Below are 18,692 nucleotides of genomic sequence, written 5' to 3' on the forward strand. Positions count from 1 at the left end.
CCTTTTACCACTGGAAGGGCAGGTTTCCTACCTCAGAGCGAGGGATGAGAGGGGGTTTAGAGGAGGAAAGGGGGGGTTAAGGCTGTAAAATAAATTACACAGAGATTAAACTTCACCAGAAAACTCTGAACACACTCTGGACTTTGTAACCTGGGGGGAAAGAAACTAGTGTGGTAGTCAGATGTGGCGCTGCCTGAGGAAGTATTGATGTGACTAGGGGGGATTCCCCTTCTACACTCTCATGGCTTGGCTGAATGCATTTGTTTAATACCCTCCTTTCTTCCAAGCACCATTATCGGCACACAAAATGTAAACAATATATATATATATATATATATATATATATATATATATATATATAAAAATAAATAAAGGGCTGCAACAAACGATTATTTATAATCAATCTGACGATTTCCTTTTTCAATTAATCGTCTATTAAATGTAAAAAAATCACAAGGTGACATCCTCAGATGTCTTGCATTTTCCAAAGCCCAAAGATATGCAGTTCACAATGATATAAAAACAAAGAGATACAACAATTACGCTCAGTTTAGCTCTGGAGAACCATGTTTTGCTTTAAACATCACTGACACTATTAATCTATTATCAAAAATATGTTCTAATTATCGAGTAATTCTTACCTAAAAATTGGGACTTTTATCATATCAACTGGCACGCTACTTATCAGTTATTTATATTTCAGCAACTTAAGACTGAAAATACACCTGAGTCACGGACCCAGATGTCGAAGCCACTCCAGCTCCGACTGGACACGCATTAAAATAGACATCAAGCCTCCACTTCCTGCCATGTCCGACAGCTGTAAATGACTCTATACTTTATCCGACAATATCATGGCCACATTACTGTGTCCGTGGCCGGCTCACGTCTCGGTGACAACCCCTCACCCACACCTCTTCATCAGGGTCCATGGAACATGAGAGGGCCCTCCAGCAGACCCGTTAACACAGCGTGTCATGGAGGTACAGACACATGAACCCTCGTCGTACAAACTGCAACAGCGTTAGAAAAAAAAAAAAGCCTTCTCTTCCTCTCTTCATAGGTGCCTTCTTTTGATTGAAAAAAAATGTCATAATCTGTGATTGTAGGGATATTTTTGATGTGGCTTGGATTTTCATTGAGTTTTCTAACAAAAGAGCGGAGGAGAGGAAGACTAGTAAAAAGGTAAGGTGACACTGAATGTAAACATTTGCTCGGTCCAAAAGAAAACTCCACAAGGCACCTTTCCTGACTGACTATATTTACATTTGAGAGTTGTGTTGGTTGTCTCTGCAGTGTTGCTTTGCCACAGTTGTTTTTCCTGTTGGTCTACATTCCCGCCCGCCAAAAGGTAAAGAAAAAGGAGTCGGACATTTAGGTGGACCATACAAGGTCACTCACACACACACACACACACACACATGACATATGACACTGCCCCATCCCAATGGGCCCTATAGGGCCATACAATAGTGTAGGTGTGGTGCTGTCGGTGCAGGAAGACAGACACACACTTTCCCGTCTGCCCTCAGGGGGTCTCCTATTAGTACAACAATAACCTCGGTCAGCCATTTGTCTCCTTTTCGCCCGTCTGCTCTACGGGACCTGAAGAGGCCTCTCTGTTCCCCTGACAAAAGAAGGACAATCTGACAATATTTAATCACAGCTGCAGACCAGTCAGTGGCCAAACCCATGGGAAAAAAATAAAAGCCCTCTGAATGAGTCTTTTTGTCCCTTTACTTTTACAATAAATAAGTTAATTAATTAATAATAACACTTATTTATTGTAGGAAAGTATTTTCCCTCGTCAATAACTGCAAAAATATGAACCAACTTGTAACAGTGTAGGAAGTTGATGTGATTGTTAGCAAACAGTTTACACATCTGGCCAGTCATCGGGCATCATGATTGGAGTTTGTGTTTCTGGCCACCTGAAGAAGCTTAGGCCAATTTTCACTCTCCTTTTAGCTCTGCACAAACTCCTGAGGGAAACATCTGGTTCTCTAGCCGCTATAAAAGCTCCATGATGCCATGGCGACCTCTTTGCAAAAGCCATACTACTTGAGATGAAAGTCTTTACAGTGATTATGGATATGTCGGTCATGCCAAATGTTCTTATACTGAGCCGCATCACCTTCATATCTTTGACTATACCACAAAAAAACACAAGCACGAGGTTTTATTTCCAATTTAGAAAAAAAGCAACCTCAGATGTTCCTCCTATTACTTATTAATCATGTGGGGAATTTCTTTTAAACTTGTATATGGCATCTTAAGCAGGCCCCTCTCTTCGGTCGGGTCTGGTTTTTGTCATACTTATTTCCTCTGTCACTCATTTTGAAGAAGACGGATTCAGATGCAGCAGACACGGATTCACTCATGTTTGACATTACATAAATTACAGAAGAAATAAGTTAACATTTGGCGATGATGGATATTTCTCACATGAGTTCATTCTCAGGGTTCTCAGGCGTTAGTGGTTGTATGTTAAATATGTTGGTAGGATCAGGGTTAAAGAGAACTTCCTGCAATGATGTCATACAAACTAAGCTTATCTAAGCGCGGCGTCATGATGACTTTCACAAACCACGATGTCACACCTTATGTATGCTAATGTTTTAGCTTATCTCTAATATGTCCTCCTGAATAGTCTAACTTTATTACCCATTGAACCCTTGATAATAACGTGTCTGATGGACTTTGCCGAGTAGTTTTCACATTGTAGCTCTACTTTACAAGCACAATCGCCTTCTTTTGGGGGCGACAATTTATTCCTGACCCCCTTGTTATTGCTTTTAAGTAAGTCTTCAGTTCTTATTAAAATATTACATGTAAAAAAACTGCTGGTACTTGATCACATCAGCTGATTTCTATCTAAATCTTGTTAGTGGTTTCATTTCAAATCCTCTCTTTGTACCTGATTAAGTCAATTATCTCACTGTTAAAAGACACAATTGAATTCCCCGCCCCCTCAGAATGACTCATTCACAGCTATTTCCTTAACACATGCATTTCCCTGAAACCAGAAAGTCTGACATCATGCAAGTACAAAGGAATCACAGCAAGATCACACTCCATTATGGGAATGTGTAAACATCTCAGGTAAAAAACTAAAATACCAGAAAGCAACAAGCTGTGAACTTATTTACAAGTCTGCCGCCTTCCTGCTACACCCCTGTCCATTATCTCACTCTAACACCTTCAATAGATTCCAAAGAGTGATACTGATTTATACAGCAGCAGTAGGCCATTTGATTTTATCGGCTTTATTTTTTAAATTTCATTATTATTTTCAAATCTGACACGAAGTATCCCGTTTAATTTTTGTCACTTTTAGCAACTTTTTTTTTTGGCTAATCTCCATGAGGTTCCTTATTGCTGCTGAACCCATCTGAACCTGATCTTACTCCCATAGCCAAACCAGTGAGTTCAATCTTGTAGAGGTGGGCTGTGTGAAAGGTCATTGAAAGAATGTAAACATCCAAGTAAAAACCAACACACACCAGGAGTAGTTTTTCCGTGGTTAAAAGAACAACCTGCCCTACGACGGGAAAAAGAAAAAGAAAACTACACTTTGCATGCAGTTCCAAACCCCAAAGTAATGCTTTGGGTCTAAAATGTCCTCCAATGACTGCACCATCACTACCCTGCACACGGTTTTGTGTTGCCTCACAGTGAGAAGGAATAAGAGCGACATAGAAAAAGGTCATGTTTCAACACCCAGGATAAGTTTACATGTACTGCCCATGGCTTGGTGACCCTACTTTATTGTATAGCCTTGCCCCTTCTATTTGCTTCCATCTTTTGTGTTTGGCTTTCTTTCTTTCTCCTTTATACTTCCTGAAAACACTCAGGCCCCTAACTCATGCTGTCACATATACCATATGCAGCTGAAGCCAAATGTGTAGTATTCACCGCCACATGTTTGAATGTTTTGTATCCGTGTCGACTTATTCTGGTCTGTCTCTGAGTCAGAACCACATCTGACGAGATAGATGACTTTAGATGACTTTCGGCTCAACAGGTGTCAATGTGGGCACCTGTGTGTGTGCAAGGCGGACGGACGCATGCGTTTCGGTTTGCGCGCCTCTATGCACATAATGAGTCGTCCGTGCGCGCGTCTGCACAAACGTCTCTGTCCGGGTCTCTTTGCGGCCTCCGGGTCAGACTCCGTGGGTGCGCTTGGAGTCGAGCCGGGTCAGCGGGCCCGAACAGGGCCTCCAGCGGCGGCGCACAGAGGGGCCAGTGTGCTCCTCCTGCTAACCGATGCACCGCATGAGTGCTTCAGTTTCAGCCACAGCACAAAACACCAGTGTCTGGTTCCCCCTCCAACCCCCAAAGCAACGCTGCCACGGCCACGGCGTATATCTTTTGTTCCCCACTTTAAATAAAACATGGTCCAGTCATTAGGTAGAAAGGCCCTACTGTGCATAATTCAGGCCACGGTATCCATTTGAGGAGAGGAGATAAGGCTAGGGATGGACAATGCAGTTTTTTCTCCTCAAAATACTGTCAAACAACAGATGTTGCACAAGTTTTGTGCAACAATAAATTGTGCAACATGGCAATTAAATGGGGTGATAACAGCAGTTTAGGTTGCTGTTTTAATGCAGTTCACAATATCCATTACAGGGCTGCAACCTGCAACCGGCAACTAACCATCATCAATTGCTCTGTTAGCTCCATGATGACATTGAACTACTTGTAAAAAGTTCACAAATATTTCAAAAGGTGTAAACAGAGAATTTTAGTGTTACTAAAATATAATCTATTATAAACTATCCAAAACATCTGAACGTGTCCAGTTATAGCTAAAGATAAAACAAATGTCCCTATGGAGGAAACTTTTTAAAATATATTTGGAAAAATTAAAACACGTACTAACTACGTTATAACATGATTTTACAGGAAAACTAAATAGCAACAGACCCCTATGTATCAAATATAGAATCAACCACTATGTCCACTAACGAGGACCGTTTGCTCCCAACAGAGCTGAGCGGAGATCAGTTGTAGCTCATTTAAGGACGTTTATTTTACTCCCAACAAGCATTGCAACTTGCAAAAACTACACCTCAAAATAAATATTCGAGAGAACCGATTTCCATTCGTCAGTTGTGGCTGTAAACAACATGCAACAGGTTGACAGTTGACAACCGAAACTGCAGCGCCGCAGCGATACTGGATGCACCTGCTGCTGCCCGAGTCCCCTTCACGTACCTGCTGATTCACGGTCACTTCGCTGTTGTTCAACTTGTAGTCCTTGTTTCTCTCGGTTGTGTTTCCTCTTCTCGAGTGAATAATAGTTTAAAAAAAATAAAAAATAAACATAAAACTAAGGGACAGAATTCACTTTTCTTTTCTTCTCGTAGGCGGCTGACGTGCCTCTCCGCCCCCCCCGGTAATGAGCTTTCCTTTTTCCATCGTTCGCAGTTAGCTTACCTTATTCCCTGAGGGAGGGGGGGGGGGGGGGAGAAGCGGATGAGAGGTAATGGATGAGCATGTTGACCAATCGGATGTGGCGGGAGGCGGGCGCGTTGGGAATACACGACACCCTATTGGTCAGGTTGTGTTAATGGCAGAGCAGTGAAATAAAAAGGGGAATTTTGTACTTCAGTTCACTCGAAAGAGGCAGAAGCCCAAACGGAGCAGTGACAGTTTCGCCTGTGTTAGGCTGCTGAACTCACTCAAACCCATGTAGTATAAGTGAATTGTTTAACAAATTAAACATGAATGCTTTCAAGAAAATGCTTTCTTTCAATCTTTCAAATGAGAGAGAAAACAGGCAAAAATAAAGAGTGAAAAAAACATCAGTAGCCATAAGAGTTAATGTTCTCCGGGCAACGCAATGTGGATTGAAAGGAGCTAATCATTCCTAAGAGGCTCTGCAATGCAAAGCTATATAAACTACTTTAAATACCTTTGTTTCATGCACGGGAAGATTAACCAAGCACCATCTATTTCTGGTTAAAACAGACAAACAACTGAGGCTGCATTGTTTGGATTGCTCAGGGTTCAGTATAAGAACTAAATATGAACATCTTTCCCTTCCACCACCAGTATACTCCTATTTGATCCAGCAGTACATATTTGTTATTGCTGTTAAATGTCAGATATATTGGTACAGATGATTTTAGGAAGCCTACAATATACATTGTATACCTATTATATTATATGTATAAGTCAGGTTCACAAATGGTTCCAATTACATTAAGTCACATAACATGTACACAATTATGTAATTTTGAGAAAATCAGTTAATATAGTGGCAAAAGAAACAAAAGATAGGACTTGGACCCAGTTTCAGTTTCTTGTCCTAAACTCATCCCAAATCGTATTCTGTATTGTACAAAACAATCAATCAGACCTTAAAGCCATCTATTGTATTGGTGAACTGTAAAGGATTGCTGGTTTTAAGCTTTATACCTTTTTTTCCCCCCTCTTTAAAATTACAACCAGGAAACCTTTCAACGTATCACACTAAAAGGACTGAGAAGTACTTGTTTTTTTAAAATCACCATCCTCCCTGTTCACACACACTGTCATCATTTTTAATCTCATACCACTGCAATCCTAACCATCAACAACAGTGAATGTAATGACAACCCCAGTGTTAGCCAGGCTGAAATAGATGACAGTAGCAACACATGACCACTTGGTGGCAATTTATTCACAGAGAACTGAAGCACACCAAGTACATTTACTTCAATTATTGTACTTTACTTGGGGCATTTTTATTTCATGCCACTTTGTACTTCATCACAATTCTATTGAATTAACTGTCGTCACGTTGCAGATGAAGTTATTACAAACAAAACCTACGAGTTTATAAAATACAATTAATTGCAATAGGCAAGTACAATACTACGGAAATTAAAAATGAGCTGACATTTACTGCTTATTATCAACCAATATGGAAGAAATTGCCATTTAGTTATTTCCAACTGAAGTCTACAATGTTTAGATGGCATTGCCTGTAAGCCATTCGTTTGGCCTCTATGAAAAGTGTTACTTACTTTCCTTCAGTTTCATGGGAAAAATAAACCATTTGTAGCCTCCAGAAGCACTATAGAGTACATAAGGATGCAGACAGTGCGTTTTGTAACCGTGACTCTAAAGATTACTTTTATTAGTTTACAAATAACTCCAGGGCGTCTTTACACGTAGTGTTCAATGAACTACGTACAGAAATATGTTTCCGTCTTAATTAGGCAGTCAGGAACCGTTCACTCTTTATAACCTGTGACATCCCCTTGGCTAAATTTTAATATCTAGCTAACAGGTTCAGACATTAGACGCCTCAAGCCCTCTTTTGCCTTCTCCAAAACTAAATACTCTCGCGCTGCAGACAAAATGAGTAACACTTGATTAAACATATCCATATATATTTTATTCTCAATACGGCAAAATACAAAGAATATTCAGGACAGACTCTCATTAGTCACAATTAATACTCACTTGACAAGAATGCTTTAAATTACATAACCTAAGTTTGAAGATCAAACTCAATGGAGTACCTTTAATCATATTGCATCCATCATATATAGTATCTCTATCATCAGTTCTCTTAAAACTAATCCAATTTAGACTATTGTACATAGTGTATGCTGCTGGTCTCACTTTAGAGACGACTTTTAGAAAAAAGATGTTATACAACATACTGTATAAACTGCTACAACTGTTTTGACCTGTAGAGAAATACCTCTGTTTCAAAAAACATGTTGGACCAATTGTTCAAAAGGGACACATAGTAAATACATCTCCATCTCTCTCGCTCTCTCTCTCTCTCGTGAGGAGGAAACAGATGTGGTTTTACATAACGGACTGTACAGACCATCCATCCATCCCATGAGATGAACAATATACATTTCATGAAAAGTACACGCCTCCATATCAAATACAGAGAAGACAAAATATTCACACTTGGATCTAGAGACAATGATTATGTGGCGACCATGATACTGGGAGACAGTGAAGCAGAAGACAAAGAATACGAGTACTGTAAGAAAAGGACTGAGAAATAAAGTTGATATACTGTGTTAAGAGACTGGGATGTACTCTGTAACAGCTTGGAAGAAGAAGAGAACATAAAAGCCCACAGAGGGGGGTTGGGGGGAAATGTGCATAAAGTATCTCACAAATGTATTTACAGCATTTTTTAAATTTCAATAAAAATGTCAACCTGTAGTAGAAATTCACCCTTAAAGAAATGTTATATTTACAATTTATACATTTGTATTTAAATAGAAACATGCAAGTGTTAACATCTTCCTACTGAATGTTAAAAAAAAAATAAAAAAAAATAAAGAAAACTCATCTTACCCTGGATTCTTTCAAGTTAGAATTAATATTAATTACTACTTACAAGGAAATCTCATGAACAATCCCAATACATTTACATCTTCCTCATTTCATAAAATGGAACTCCTTAAAATGGCAAAATAGAAAGAAAAAAAAAATTAATCAAGCAAAGGGGCAGAAAAATAAATAAATGTGAGTAGCAAACTGTTAAAAATTGATCTAATGGTAATTTTTTTACATTTGACTACAAGATAGTGTAGGGAACACAAGGCGCGGACCTGTACTTACAAAGTGTACCAGTGTATGAAGACGTTGACTGGGCTGGCAAAACCCACAGAGGAATCCCCATGAGAAAAGTGGCCTCCAGCTTTAAGTACAAAATGGCTCAAGCCATCTGTGTTTGGTTATAAAAACAGATCTATATACACATATATACTAAACCAGTACACAAAATTGCAAAAGCTAAAGGCATTGGACACTTGAGTTCAACAGGTTTCTCACTGAGGCGAAAAAAAGAACCAGGGAAAAAAAATCCCAAGCCAAAAAGTTTTTCCACAGAGAAGGATCCTTTTTTTTTTTTTTTTTTGTTGTTGTTGTAAAAATCCTGCATAGATTAAAATAATACCCTCTGGCTTTCTCTTTTTCAAGTGCCAGAGGAAATAACAGTATCCCCTCCAACAATTAAGGCCAGGGAGCCAGTGAATGAAAGAAAATACAACAAAAGGTCAAACCTGGGTCAAATAGTAACATTCTAACGGTTGGTTTTACCTCTAGATGAACAAGGTGTAAGACGAAGTGACAAAACACCAAAATTATGTTTGACAAAAGAAAAGATTCAGAAAGTAACCGACTGTTACAAGCCTGACACTTTCTTCTTTTCCAAACTCGTCCAAAACTAGCCAATAAGCGTGACCATACTATTGGACCCAGGCTTAAATGTTTCCAGCATGTTTTAGGAGGAAGTGAGCTTGAAAGAAACACACACAGAAAAAAAAGCACAGTCCTTCATGTCATTGACCATTAACAAAACACCCAAATGTCAACTGAAATATTGGGCGCAAAGTTAACATCTTCATTCAAAAACCACTGCCGTCCCCATTTCTCTCGATGACAACCAGCAATGTTAAATAAGAGAAATGTTCATTACTGGACAGCTAGCATACACTGCAACTCAGTCGTCTTTACCCGCCTCACAACTAGATGACACGTTTCTCATCTACCGTCTTGTAATACAAGTATGATTCAAACTTAAATAGGAAAAATTACATACACAAACAAATACTTTGCATCTCATAACCCTTGGTTCAACCCTGTATTAAAAGAATGCATTTGAAAAGTTATACTTCTTCTTGGCCAGAGGAAGAAAAAAAAAAAAAAAAAGAAACTGCTTGGTATATAAATAAAATCTATATTGGCCGTTATACTTCTATTTTCGAAATATATAATGATAGATTTAAAACTCTTTGTTCTATAAATGCAACACTGACGAGTTTGCCTCTCTAAATATTTCCTTACAGATTAACTTGCGTTTGTTGTGCCAAATTAGTGGTCACTCAGGCCCCGGGTTTTATAAACTGCACTGTGAATAACTGCATTGTGTGTGTGTGGAAATGATCTTCAATACTTAAGACACTCCCTGCTGTTCCTTAGAAAAATACACTCTGAGCAAATAAGGGATCAAAAACAATGAATAACACTGTCTGGAAGTCACTCTTCCTCGAGGAAATTTCTCAATGAATAATGTCGCTACAAGTGTAAAAACATTTCATAGGGAGAGGCTCATATTCTGGAGCTTCAAATACAGCAAATCTCTTAGAGAGAACATTGACGAGATCAATTTTATTAAGGCCAAGAGTCTAAAACGCCCCTGCTAGCGGCACCTAGAGGCCATGCTGCTCCTTGCATTAAACCGGACACAGTGGTTTGAGCAGACTGACCAACATTCAATTTTCTAGCAGGGCTAAAATGAAGTTTGTGATTCAGAAAAATAAAAACGACACCGTTTAAAAAACGAATACGCCGATCGATAAAGAGAACATTTATAAATATGTGTGTGTGTGTCAGAAGTATTAATCTGCTGTGCACAGTAGCCCTTCCTACAGTCCGTTCTTAAATCTTGTGGGCATGCTCCAAGATTAAAGCTCTAGCGCCTCGAGACTCCGCAGGAAAGATGAATCCAGATGGAGTGACGTCGCCAACGCCATCTTTGCTCTAAAGTGTGTTAACAGGACTTGACTTAAAACTGAAAGACTGCAATCAAAAACATGAATGTTGCCAGCTTCCATTAACTTAAATATATATTTTTTAAATGCATAAAATCGGTTAAAACAAAAAGGGAACATGATTCAGATATGACGGGTGGCTGTTTGTTTTCCTGTCACTCACATACAAGGCACAAAAATGATAAAGATAAACCTTCATTTTAAAGCACCTTTGGTGTTTATGGGAGGTACTTTGGTGAAACAAAGTCAAATAAAAAGTTAAAAGCCAAAGTAGCCTAAAAACCAAACCCCGTTGTTAAACATTTTCATAGCAAATAGTTCACCCAGCGCTTCCATGCCAAATGGATAGAAACATTGCAAAGATTGTAAGAATGCCGATATATGAAGCATGGCGATAAGCTTTTGTTTTTGTTCCTGTGCTGCAGTTTTCGATGTTTCTCCCTGTGTGGTGCTGTCGACGGCGTGAGATGCTCTAGGTTGCTCAGTGTTTTTGGCAAGCTGGTGTAGAAAATGGACACAGTGTTGGAGATATGTCTGAGAAGTTCATCACGTGTGTGTATGTGTGTGTGTGTGTGTACATGGAGGAGCAGAGGTGGGCTGTGTGTGTGTGTGTGTGTGTGCATACAGTACATCATTGTATGCGTGTCTGTCTGTGGCGCATGCGTGACTGTCTTTGAGCACATGATCCTTAACTCAAGAAGCGGAGGTGTGTGTGTGTGTGTGCGCGTGTGTAAGCAGCGAGTGGGGAACGGGTCCTTGCTAGGGAATAAGCTTAGCGTCCAGACGCAGCCAATGGAGGCCCTGCCGCGTGTAACGCACCAGTTCTGTCATGCTGCTGGTGTTGAAGATCAGAGGACCCATCACCTTGTCCAACTCCAAGAAGAATTCTGGGGAAAGGAAAGACGACACAGCGTCAGCGTCAGTTCAAAAGCCCGCGACTCAAGCAACATCATTGATATTTTCATCATCCTCGTGTTCTGTTCGCTCTTTCTTAATAATCAATTAAATGTTTAATCTATAAAAATGTCAGGAAATAGTGGAAAACTATTTCCGAAAGCCGAAGCTGATTGTTCTAACAAACCAACAGTTTAGAACCCAAATATATTCAGATGTCACATATTCTGATATTTTAGATATTTGATTTCATGTTGATCAACAAATCATTTTAGCACAACTTAGTCGGCAGTATTCGTAAGGAGTTCTGGCTAATCACCGTCTGTCTTTATTCGAGAGACAGTGGAGAGGTAACAGGGAACGGAGAAGACGCACAACGGAGCTCTCGATTAAATGGTCATACTATATTTCATTTTGAAAAGTGCTGGAATTGTAGGAAACTCACAGAATATTAGCATTACCGTAGGAAATGGTGACACAGTGCAGCATGTGGTATCCAGTTGCGACACATCAACATACTAAAAGAAACCTCGTACTGAAGTCATAAAAGCAAAGCTATTATATTGCAGTATTTGGAATGAGACTCGGGTGCAACACAGATAAAGTATACCGTTCAGTGTTGCGATCTGTCAGGAACTCCCCCTTTTCATTTGGTTCCCCCACTTGTAACAACCGTTTTATAATGAAGTTCACCTTTCTGCTCCTTGGATAGTTGCTCCGCCTGGTCCCAGACCTCGGTGGCGTACAGGAAGTTGGAGGTGACCTGGACGTAGCTGGCAGCCATCTGGTGGATACGCTGAGGTATGGTCACCGACGAGCTGGCGCTGCTGCTACTGCTGCTGCTGACTGACGAGTAGCTACCGGCCGTGCCCGGAGACAGTTTGGGAGACACTGGCGAGGGCATACCCGCCTTGCTGATGTAGGGAACAGAAAAGAGACTGGTTATGACAGTGTGTGTGCGTATGTATATGTATGTATTTTATTTACCAGTAGATTTGTTTATTTATTTACCAGTAGATTTATTTATTTATTTACCAGTAGATTTCTTAACTTTGTGAATTTCTTAACATTTTAACCATTGGGAAAATGTCAAACATATTCCCTCTCAACATTCAACATATGCAGGAAACAGATGTCTCATTTATGATTATGCTTATCTCCAAAACGGCGAGGAAGGACATGACTTACTTTCCAATTCCAGGAGAGGGAGCCTGGGTGTTACTCAGAGAATTCTGTCAAACAAAAGGAAGGAGAAGAACATTATGTACAAAGCAGGTTACACAGTCACAAAATAATAAACTACATAAATGGAATTCTTATTGAATTTTGAACGTCTGCCAAGCCAAACTTGATTTCAGCTTCCAGGAAGCTAAAAGTACCTTTAAGTGTTCGGTGAGCGTTTTGGAGTATTTTAGTGCGCTGTCTTTCCTCAGCTTGAATAACCGCAAGTAGAGGAGAGACTGGCATCGGAGGCTGGAAAGAGAAAAAAAGAGGTTCATTTTGGTCTAAAACATGCAAAGAAAACCGCAATGACAAGAGATCGGGGGGATTGCTTGAATACACAACCCTCCTTCCAATCAAATAGTGAGGGTTTTGAGATCTGTTGGTTGAAGGCTAAGGACAGGACGACACCTCCAACATGAAATACATCCGCTGGTGTCAGACAGCGTACTTACCAAAGCACAGCTAGCCTCTTGTCTGCGGAAGTAGCATCTGGGGCCAGGTAGCTTTTTAACTTCATAGTGTATCTGAAGGCACACACAGAAAATAATGTTTAGTTTCTTGGATAACCAAACGCCTAGGTCATTACAGAAACATGTATTTTAAGAAAAATTACATGCAATAACTGATTTTCTGTGTAAAAGAGTACTCTGCACTTGTATAACGTGAACTTACAATGGCAGAACCAGGAACATCATATTTTTAATTAAACATTTGTCTTTCTTGTCAAAACCTGCTGCCTATATTACCCACGATCCAACCACTGTCAGTTCATTTGGATATCGCGTGTGTGCAATGTTGGCAGCAGGTAAAGTAGCCTCACACCGCCAGCCACAAGCAGAGATGAGGATCCGGCTAGAGAGATCTAGTAAGCTCACTTCTTTCTAACTCCACATCCCAAGGTTACTTTTCATATTCAGACCATTAGTCTTGCACCACAACTGACGGCGACTCAAGTGACATCACCGAAGGAAGTTCAAAATACGCAGTGGCACCACACAGGACCCGTGAACAGACTTGGATGTGTACAAATGGTGGAGGAGCCCTCTAAATTGTGACAATGAAAAAAAGTACGTTTGTCCTTACTTGATAAGCTCCACCGTTTCAGCATACATGGGGAAGGGAGACTTTGCTTCTTGAGCGCTCTTCTCCAGAGCATTGCCACATTCAATGAAAGACACCACAGCGTCCAGGTAGTACACCGCCTTCTCAAAACGGTCCAACTGTAAGAGCGGGATAGGGACACAACAATGAAAATCACTGATTGCGCTGTATCCCAAGTTAGTGAGCGTGTACTGGTCTAATGGGGCTTTTCTTTCGGAAACTGGCACAGCAGTGCACACCTAAATGCTGTTCACGTGACTTCTAATCAACATGGTGTTGGTGTGGAATACAAAAAACTCTTTTAATAACGGCAGCAACAACTCAATTCTGTATGCGTTGGCATTTAAATGGAATTTATAACATCATAAATGTTGACTAATGAACTGTAGTGTGGGTTAATTAATGTTACACATATTCCAGATACATTATAGATCAATTAGTGTGCGTGTTTATTTGTATTAATTAGTTTGCTTGTCTTACTTAACATACAAGTTATTTTCTCTTCAGGCGGAGTATTTGAATTACAAAAAAGTATGACATGTAAAGAAATGAGAATTCTGAGTGGAAATAGTATGCAACCAGGTCAGGAATCTCAGGTCAAATCTATGGTAAGTCGCCGATACCCGTCTAGCACTTAAATATAGTCACGTGCTAATTTTTAAGTGACCCGTTCACAAACCGTTTAAAATATATATATATTTTAAATATACTGCTCAATACAGAACACATTGAAAGAAGGACTTCTGACTGTCCGAGGTAAATTTCCCAGTAAATACACTAAATTCTATACAATCATATAAATGTGAGCAATAAAAGTAAATGTTAAAAAATGTAACCGTGTTGCCATGTCAAGCATTAATCTCCATGAAAAACTTGCCAGGATGTTGTCTGACATTAAAAGGTCCACCTCTCCTCTCGCTGCTTTGCATGCGGCAACTGACACTGCAGCATCTCAATTACACATGTAAATAGTCGTGAAGCTCATGCTCTTACCAGTGCATCTGCATTGTGTTTCAGTTTCTTGGCCTCTTGTAAGTAGTGATCAGCCGAATGGACCCTGAAACAACATGATTAACAGGTCAAATTGATTTAATTACGTCTCTGAACCAGCGCATAATATAATATAAAAAAATATAATACACACACAAAAACAGTTATTCTTCCATTAAATCAAACCACAAAACAGACAAAAACCTAAGAGGCAAGCCTATGTTCTTTCTTTAGCTCTGCATGAAAAGGACAGAGATTCCCAACAGAGAGCCTTTTAAAATGTAAATTTACGTCATCTATGCATGACCTCCACAGCCTCCTGCAGCTTTATGCATCAAAGGCAACCATAGATCCCCACAGCAGTCCTTTCTGCATACCCTGCTGAGGGGTTATCCACAGTGGAAAGAGCTCCTCTTACCTGTCCTCAAACACCAGCTTGGATCTCTGAGACTTGGAGCCGTCCGTGGAGAGCGGCGGCACAGCCAGCTGGTTATCGCAGCCCTTTGAGGATTTCTCCTGCAGAGACAGCAAGCGAGAGGGAATAAAGTTTCAGGAAAAAAAGGGGCCTGGTGTTTGAAGTGGAGGATAAAAATGGAGAAACGGGTGAGATTGAGGCTGTCTGGAGAAATGTGTTGCGCTCTATGGATGTTGGGCATATACAATATATAGACCTACATAGAAGCTATGTTCTCCACCGCTCCTCTTCAAAACATGCTTCAATATTTAAGTTCCTCTGGGGGAAAAATTGCAGTTGGCAAACTTGATGAAAGACTGCACCCGCAGTTCCCAGTACCCCCAATGCCAGGTATTCACGCACAGCAAATGGCTGGGGATAAGGTTACACAGACGCACTCACCTTGCCGTCGCGTGTGCTACGCCCCTTGTCCTCTCCTTTTCTGTGTTTGGAGGTGGAGTTGCCCTTGGTGCTGTGGCTTCCCTCCTTTCCACTTCCTGTCCCACTAGACAACGAGGTGGAGGACTGGCTGACTGTCCTCTTTCGACTCGGATGCTCTGCCTTGGGCGTCCGCTGAAGACCTGACATGGAAGGAGAGGGGACTGGCTCCTCTTTCTTCTCCATAGACCTCTTCGACCTGGTGGGATATGAATCGGCATTGTAACGCGCCCATCTTTATATCATTTTAAAAACAGACCAGCCTTGTTGCAGTACCGGTATCCACATCGCAAAATGTTAACACTCAAAATGTAATATTAACATTACAGATCAACATTAAGATCATAGCCGAGATGTCATTAATATGAAGGTTAGTAGGTGCAGCTTAAAGAGACTACAATGTAATTAAGCTATTTCACTGAGCCTTTACACTTAGATTTTAAATCTAGAGTTTACAGGGTTTTTTGTGTGAATTATAGGAATAATGAAAAAGAACCTGTAAAAAAAAAAAAAAAAATGGAGGAAAAGAAAGGATACCCACTCTTTACTGCTGTTTTTATGATGAGATAGGGACTTCTCCTCTAGCTTGCAACGCTTGATCTCTGGCTTTGTGCCATCTTCATCGTTCTAAAAAGACAAAGGTGGCAGGAAATTAAAAGACACATTCAGGGATTTATTGCTGTGTGTACATCCCTCTGGAGGAAGGGAATGGATGACAAATACATTTGCAACCTAGCACAGTACAACCTTCTGCCAATGCTTAATGGTTCCCCAACTCACTGCTACACCCAATCATAGCACCTAGATTCAGAGTCTTTCTTTGGTAGTTTCACAGCTATGATGACACTTTATAAAACCAAAATGGAACGATCATTACCTCCCTGAGGAAAGTAACATTTAAAAAAAGATACAAATAAAAAGCTGTTTTATTTTAATCTACATGTTGTTTAGTCATTTCAGACCTTCTGTTTGTTGTATTTGTCCCTATTCAGGGACACATTAGATACAATTGTTGCATTTGCCGCTCAACTTGCTTGTGTTCACAAGATGATATTAAAGAGCAGTGCAAAAGTTGTATATATATATATATATATATATATATATATATATATATATATATATATATATATATATATATATATATATATATAAAAAAAAAAAAGAAGAGGCCAGTTGTTCTCTCATTGGTCAGGAATGTGACCTGGGAATATTTGCCTCAAAACACTTCCTCGCATCATACCAACATGATTAAATTATCTTAATACGGATAGTCATTTTGTCTAGACAATCTCCACCCGCTTGTTTTGCCCTGCATCCGAGTGCAATTGCTGTGTCCACATTGGCCCAAATGAACAGAACCGTGGGGGTGAAACGTTCCAGGTTTCAAACCTACTGGTCCAGGCGAGCTAGGTGTGAATAACACCACCCTGACTCTTTTCAAAGCGAGAAATACATTTTAAGACCGATCAAAACAGCAGGATAATAATAATAATAATAATAATAATCCTACAGACAGGAATTTGCTCTATCCAGTCTCATACCTTGTGTTTCCTCTTGGCCTTACTAGAGCTCTTCTCAGAGCTCTGTTTGATGAAGTCTTTACTGTCCCTGTCGAGAGAGTCGTCCCTCTCCACTTTTATCTCTGCAGGCTCCTTGTAGGGCCGCCCTGGGATCCTAGACAGCAAGCTGAGATCTATAGGAAATGGGAAAAGGAAGGGAAGGGTACGGTTTAATTTGGTCCAGAGAAAAGAAAAGCATCAGGAGTGTGCACTCCAGCTAGACAAGTGTAAAACTAGTATACATAATACAGAGAGAATTTGTGCAGCTTTGACTAACCTATCTTCACTAGTAAAACCTGGTGCTGGGGCTGCCTTGTAGGGTAGCGCTCCTCAGGGTCACTGAGAGGAGACAACAGCTCTTTTTCTTCCATTGGAGAAAACACACACACGGGGGTCCTGATACTTTCTGTGTACTTGGGTGTCTGCGACGAGGACGGGATGCTGTCATTCCCCTCAGAGTCTGACGATGAAGAGTCTGTGTCGACAAACTCACGAGACTTCTGGGAAGTCTTGGTGGGTGCCTTGGCCTTGCGTTTATCTGCCGTAGTGACAGCAGCCGCAGTGGGCCTCGGAGAGGATTTAGGTTCTTTTTTTATGCTTGGTTTGCGGGAACCCTTAGTAGCAGCTTTAGGTCGATGAGGAGGTATCTCTGGAGCCGGCTCACTCTCCACCCTCAGTCCTCCCTTGGGTTCCTCCACTACGGGGGGCTTCTCAGACTTTTTGGGCTGTTTTTTACCCACACTCCTTCGCGGATTTGTGCCACCCTCACTCTGGGCGGGGGATTTTTGCCGACCACGGCCACCCTCCGCACCCTTTTGTGCCGCCCGTAGGTCCCTGCTTGGGGTGGGTGCCGCTGAGTCTTTTGAACCCCCTCCCTGGCTACTATAGCCACGTCCTGAGCCATTATCCCTGCCTTCTTTCTTGCACTTGGTTGGAACATTGTCCACTGGAGAAGCTGGAGAGAACTGCTTGGCCTTCTTGAACCAGTTGTCCAGCTGCCACTTGTTGGCCATAGGTTGTTCAGGCTGAAGGGGAGCAGGGGGACACACAGATATAAGACTTTGTATTTGCGGAAAAAAATTATTGTATACATGCATGAAACCCAGTCAAACATAAAAGGTGGCAGAAGAATAAACAATTGATGCCATTAAACTATTACAACCTTAAATAAGGGTGTTCAGAGAACAGAACAGTTCAATTGAAAATGATGGCTGAGTCCCAAATCATCACTAAGTAGCACTTGAGCTTTGCACAAAGCTACTGGTAAGTCGTTACCTCAGGAGAGGCGGGCCGCGGTTGCTCATTGGCTTCGCTGTCCGTCGTGCTGCTTTCACTCTCGCTGTCGGAGCCCGAGCTGCTCTCTGAGCCGCTGTGGCTGCTGGAATCATCCCTCGATTGCTCCGCTCCTTCACTGTTATTGCTGTTGTCACAGGGAAGAGTGTAAAACAACATTATACTGTGTGCAGAAGGAGTGCAGTGCACTTTATGTACACTGAAGGATGAATACAA

At 40.8% G+C, this 18,692-nt stretch overlaps 2 protein-coding genes across 14 annotated transcripts in view; both read right to left on the minus strand.

Annotated features, from left to right (window-relative positions):
* Positions 1-5,452, minus strand: part of shroom1 (shroom family member 1) — a 29,643-nt gene extending 24,191 nt beyond the window's left edge. For 4 of the 6 annotated variants that reach the window (XM_034549850.1, XM_034549848.1, XM_034549852.1 and 1 more), the window contains exon 1: positions 5,221-5,444. The gene's annotated coding sequence lies outside the window, so the exon portion shown is untranslated. Of the gene's footprint in view, positions 1-5,220 lie in introns of all 6 variants that reach the window. The other 2 variants (XM_034549853.1, XM_034549846.1) reach the window with 1 other exon arrangement.
* A 1,916-nt stretch (positions 5,453-7,368) lies between these two features.
* The window catches only part of aff4 (AF4/FMR2 family, member 4), a 30,680-nt gene continuing 19,356 nt past the window's right edge, over positions 7,369-18,692 (minus strand). For all 8 annotated transcript variants that reach the window (XM_034551073.1, XM_034551070.1, XM_034551067.1 and 5 more), the window contains 13 exons: positions 18,459-18,603; positions 17,461-18,208; positions 17,166-17,317; positions 16,166-16,251; positions 15,589-15,823; positions 15,151-15,248; positions 14,736-14,799; positions 13,725-13,861; positions 13,094-13,165; positions 12,797-12,890; positions 12,606-12,649; positions 12,111-12,331; positions 7,369-11,410 (listed from right to left, as the gene is read on the minus strand). In XM_034551073.1, coding sequence (XP_034406964.1) covers positions 11,283-11,410; positions 12,111-12,331; positions 12,606-12,649; positions 12,797-12,890; positions 13,094-13,165; positions 13,725-13,861; positions 14,736-14,799; positions 15,151-15,248; positions 15,589-15,823; positions 16,166-16,251; positions 17,166-17,317; positions 17,461-18,208; positions 18,459-18,603 — 2,224 coding nt within the window. In that variant the 3' untranslated portion in view covers positions 7,369-11,282. The remainder of the gene's footprint in view (positions 11,411-12,110; positions 12,332-12,605; positions 12,650-12,796; positions 12,891-13,093; positions 13,166-13,724; positions 13,862-14,735; positions 14,800-15,150; positions 15,249-15,588; positions 15,824-16,165; positions 16,252-17,165; positions 17,318-17,460; positions 18,209-18,458; positions 18,604-18,692) is intronic.

Source organism: Cyclopterus lumpus, chromosome 14 (genome assembly GCF_009769545.1).
Source record: "Cyclopterus lumpus isolate fCycLum1 chromosome 14, fCycLum1.pri, whole genome shotgun sequence".
Classification (NCBI taxonomy): Eukaryota; Metazoa; Chordata; class Actinopteri; order Perciformes; family Cyclopteridae; genus Cyclopterus; species Cyclopterus lumpus.